Source organism: Oratosquilla oratoria, chromosome 34 (genome assembly GCF_046742065.1).
Source record: "Oratosquilla oratoria isolate Oo_2021 chromosome 34, ASM4674206v1, whole genome shotgun sequence".
In the NCBI taxonomy this organism is placed as follows: domain Eukaryota; kingdom Metazoa; phylum Arthropoda; class Malacostraca; order Stomatopoda; family Squillidae; genus Oratosquilla; species Oratosquilla oratoria.
In genome coordinates, this window is record NC_134810.1 from 49,142,950 (window position 1) to 49,146,263 (window position 3,314).

General features: G+C 46.9%; 1 protein-coding gene across 1 annotated transcript; it reads right to left on the minus strand.

Moving 5' to 3' along the window:
- Positions 1-1,476: 1,476 nt before the first annotated feature.
- Positions 1,477-2,922, minus strand: LOC143018399 (uncharacterized). Its single transcript, XM_076173756.1, has one exon. The coding sequence runs from the start codon at positions 2,920-2,922 to the stop codon at positions 1,477-1,479; it is 1,446 nt and encodes a 481-aa protein (XP_076029871.1).
- Positions 2,923-3,314: the final 392 nt, after the last annotated feature.

Here is a 3,314-nt window from a genome sequence, read left to right on the forward strand (position 1 = left end):
CAAACCAGTTTTCTCCCGATCCCGTGCTAGAGTGCTTAACCCTTTAGCGGGCAAGATTTCGTCCTCGTGTCATCAACAAGGTCGAAAATCCCGTGCACCACCGCGGGTTACTGCTTTGATTTTTCACGGAGACGAATTACCGCGAATAAAATGACCTTGCTCCATCTTCGTCTTTTTTTCTACCAAATCCAAAGATTTATCACACGACAGCAGTACCGCGACAGCAGAGTCAAGCAAAAAAAAAAAAAAATTCACGAGGATATGCATTCAAACATCTCTTTACAACATGGTTTTTTATTTGATGAAAAATTACATAAAACTTATTTCTCGATGTCGTCTTCGTGCCTCTTTCGTTACACGACGTTCTTACCACTACACCAAACACTATTTGTCAAGAAACGCATATATTTTCCCTTCGTGCTCCTGTCCAGTTTTCCGTACTCGTTTTCGAGTAGTCTGTAGAAGAATTTTTCTCTCCTCTTATCGAAATTGAGCCGAATATTATTGAAAAAACCCCGTAATCGGGAGAGTTGCAAGACCCGAAAAGGACACTTGCCCGCTAAAGGGATAAAGTCGGCGCCGACACCACGAGGTGAAAATTACATGCTAAATGGGTTATATCCACTTTGTGGTTGCTATAGCAACATCTAACTGTTTTTCAAATTCGGGAGTCATTGGCGAAGGAGGATAAAAAGAGGGCGCCGCAGCCAAGTTTTCCCCCTCGTCCAAAAACTCGTCCAAAATATTTTCCTCACCTCCTTCCCCATTCAGCATATCGACAAACGTCTTCGGCGTCGATTCCGAGCCTGCCACGAATGTGTTGAAAGCTTCAATGAGAACCTGGCCGTGGCACAAGCTGGGGTCGTCGCACCAACATCCCAGTGTTTGGCCCTCCAACTCCCACAAGTCGTTTAACAAATAGCGCCCGTTACCTTGTAGAAGATACTTTTTGAATTTTTCGCAGGCGAGTTTTCGATCTCCGCCGCAGGAACTAACTGTAAATGGGTTATGCCATTTGGAGGGCATCAAATTCCAACCCCCTTTGTTCACAGCACGTCCGATGTAGACTGTGCAATTTTGCACAATTTTCCCTCCACAACGCTTCAGGCGCACAACGGTGGGTGGTGATGCAGACAACCTACATTCTGGGGTCGCGGTTGCCAGGTCGGCGAGATTCTGCGCCATGTGGTATGTCATGGTTGACTGTGCTCGATGGCACCGCTGCATCCATTTTATACATGTCGGAACTCTGTTTTTGTAAACACCCGACAACTTTTGGTTATAGCAAAAGTTGTACGTGCGTCGGAACTCTGTTTTTGTAAATATCCGACAGGTTTTGACCGTAGCAAAGTTGTACGCGCGTCGGAACTCTATTTTTGTAAGCGTCCGACAGGTTTTGACCGTAGCCAAATTTATACGCGTGTCGGAACTCTGTTTTTACCCCCTTCCGTTGTAAGTTAAATAAAGAAAATGAAATCAAACATAATTTTTATTTTTTCCCGTATAAACCACATGTTTTGGGCTACTAAACAATCCAGCAACCCTCTTGTTGAATGGAAAACAAGAACCAATGATCGTAGCGGCAGCAGCGGCAGCAGGTCGTTCTCCCGGAATGTTAGAGTAGGCCGAACGAATCCAATTCAGAAAATGGAGATTGTTATGTATCGCTGCTACACCGGGATCGTTTGTTGTACGAATCAACGTCAACAACATATCTTTGAAGGTGTACGCCAAACCAAAGATCATGGCAGACGCGGTACACTCTCTTCCGCAAAGAAATTCGGGTGGAGAATGCGGATACTGTTCATTATCTGCATCGCCACGTCGTCTTGTATCGTCCTTGCACCCCTCGGGTATGGCCAAACCAAGATCTATCATGAAAGGTTGACCAGTGGCGGGATCCAACACAAAGTTGTCGCATTTGATGTCGGGATTCACGATACCTTGCTGAGATAATCGCGTTATGATATTTGCCATTTCGGCCATGACAAACGGCAGATTAATCAAAAGTTTTTCCCTCAATCTATTCGTCACCAGCGAAGCGTGATACGTGTCCACGATTTTGTCGTCTTTCACCCATCCGCACGCCGCCAACATGCGGACCGCGTACAGGCACGCCAAACTGTAGCTTTGGTTTTCCAGAATGGCACTTCCGTTGATGACAAAATCCAGTCCTATGCCGGTAAAATCCATTTCCACACAAAACGCCTCTGGACACACGGAGTGCACAGACACGACTCCCTTGATGCGTTCCACGGATAGACCAAACGCCGTTTCCCATACAAAACCCGGGTAGTGCATTTTACTGGTCAAAAATTTTATCACACTTTTCCTTTTTGGCATAAAGTATACTCCAAACTTACACTTGTAATATTGTTCCTCTGGATGAATAACGCGTGTCCGTTGAATACATTTTGCCGGCACGCTCGTAGGAACTTGAAGATTTCCACGTTTGAATTCCCAACGGCTGCATACCGCGTTCACTTCGGCCAATAGTGACGACTCTCCACTCAGAACACGATCCCGTGCATGTTGGTCCAGTTCGAATGCGTCTACCATCTCTTCGATTCTAACGATGCATCGATCCGTTTTACAGGCCACGACGGATGTTTGGCCGATAACGGCCGGATCGAGACATGTTGAAATTTTCGCTACGCGTCCATCCAAACCCACGGGCCACAATGTCTTTGTGGATACAGGCGTGTCGTAAACCGCCTTTTTCGCCTGGGTGCGCACCAACATGCAATTGCGCATAATGTCCCGAATGGCCGGAATGATACCCATCTTGGCCGCAAAAACTCCGAGCATGGAACTAGAACGCTTTTCCACGATACGGATATCCGCCTCGACCTTTTTGAAATAGGGTGGCTCTCGCACACTCTGCCACCGTCGGATTTTTCGGCCATTGCGTTCCACCACCATAGTTTCGAATAACGAAATGTATGAGAGGTCAGCCCTCAATAGTGTATACGCCGCGGGTTGTCTTGATCCTGACTTAGATGGACATGTTGTCGAATTGTTCCGGTAATACGTCGTTGTGGTCTCTGACGAGATCAAAGTCGGTCGAGTTGACGTCTGCTGTCTTGTACCCATACCGCTCTTTTGTTTCGTAACCGGAGAAGCTCGATGGGTCGTCGTCCTGTCCATACCGCCGGTACTCTGCCGATCGAGAGGCATTGCGAATTTTACGGTTTGGAAAAGACCTCTTCTCCTTTTTCTCGGCGGTGACGAATTCATCTTGTCCCTGATGAGTCACATATCCCTGCGATGAAAAATGATCAACATCTCTCGGCGCTGCAGCTCTTCGTTTCCTT

Bases quoted from the DNA above. Each gene is read 5' to 3' on its own strand.
- LOC143018399 (XM_076173756.1), bottom strand. From the start codon at position 2,922: ATGGTGGTGGAACGCAATGGCCGAAAAATCCGACGGTGGCAGAGTGTG.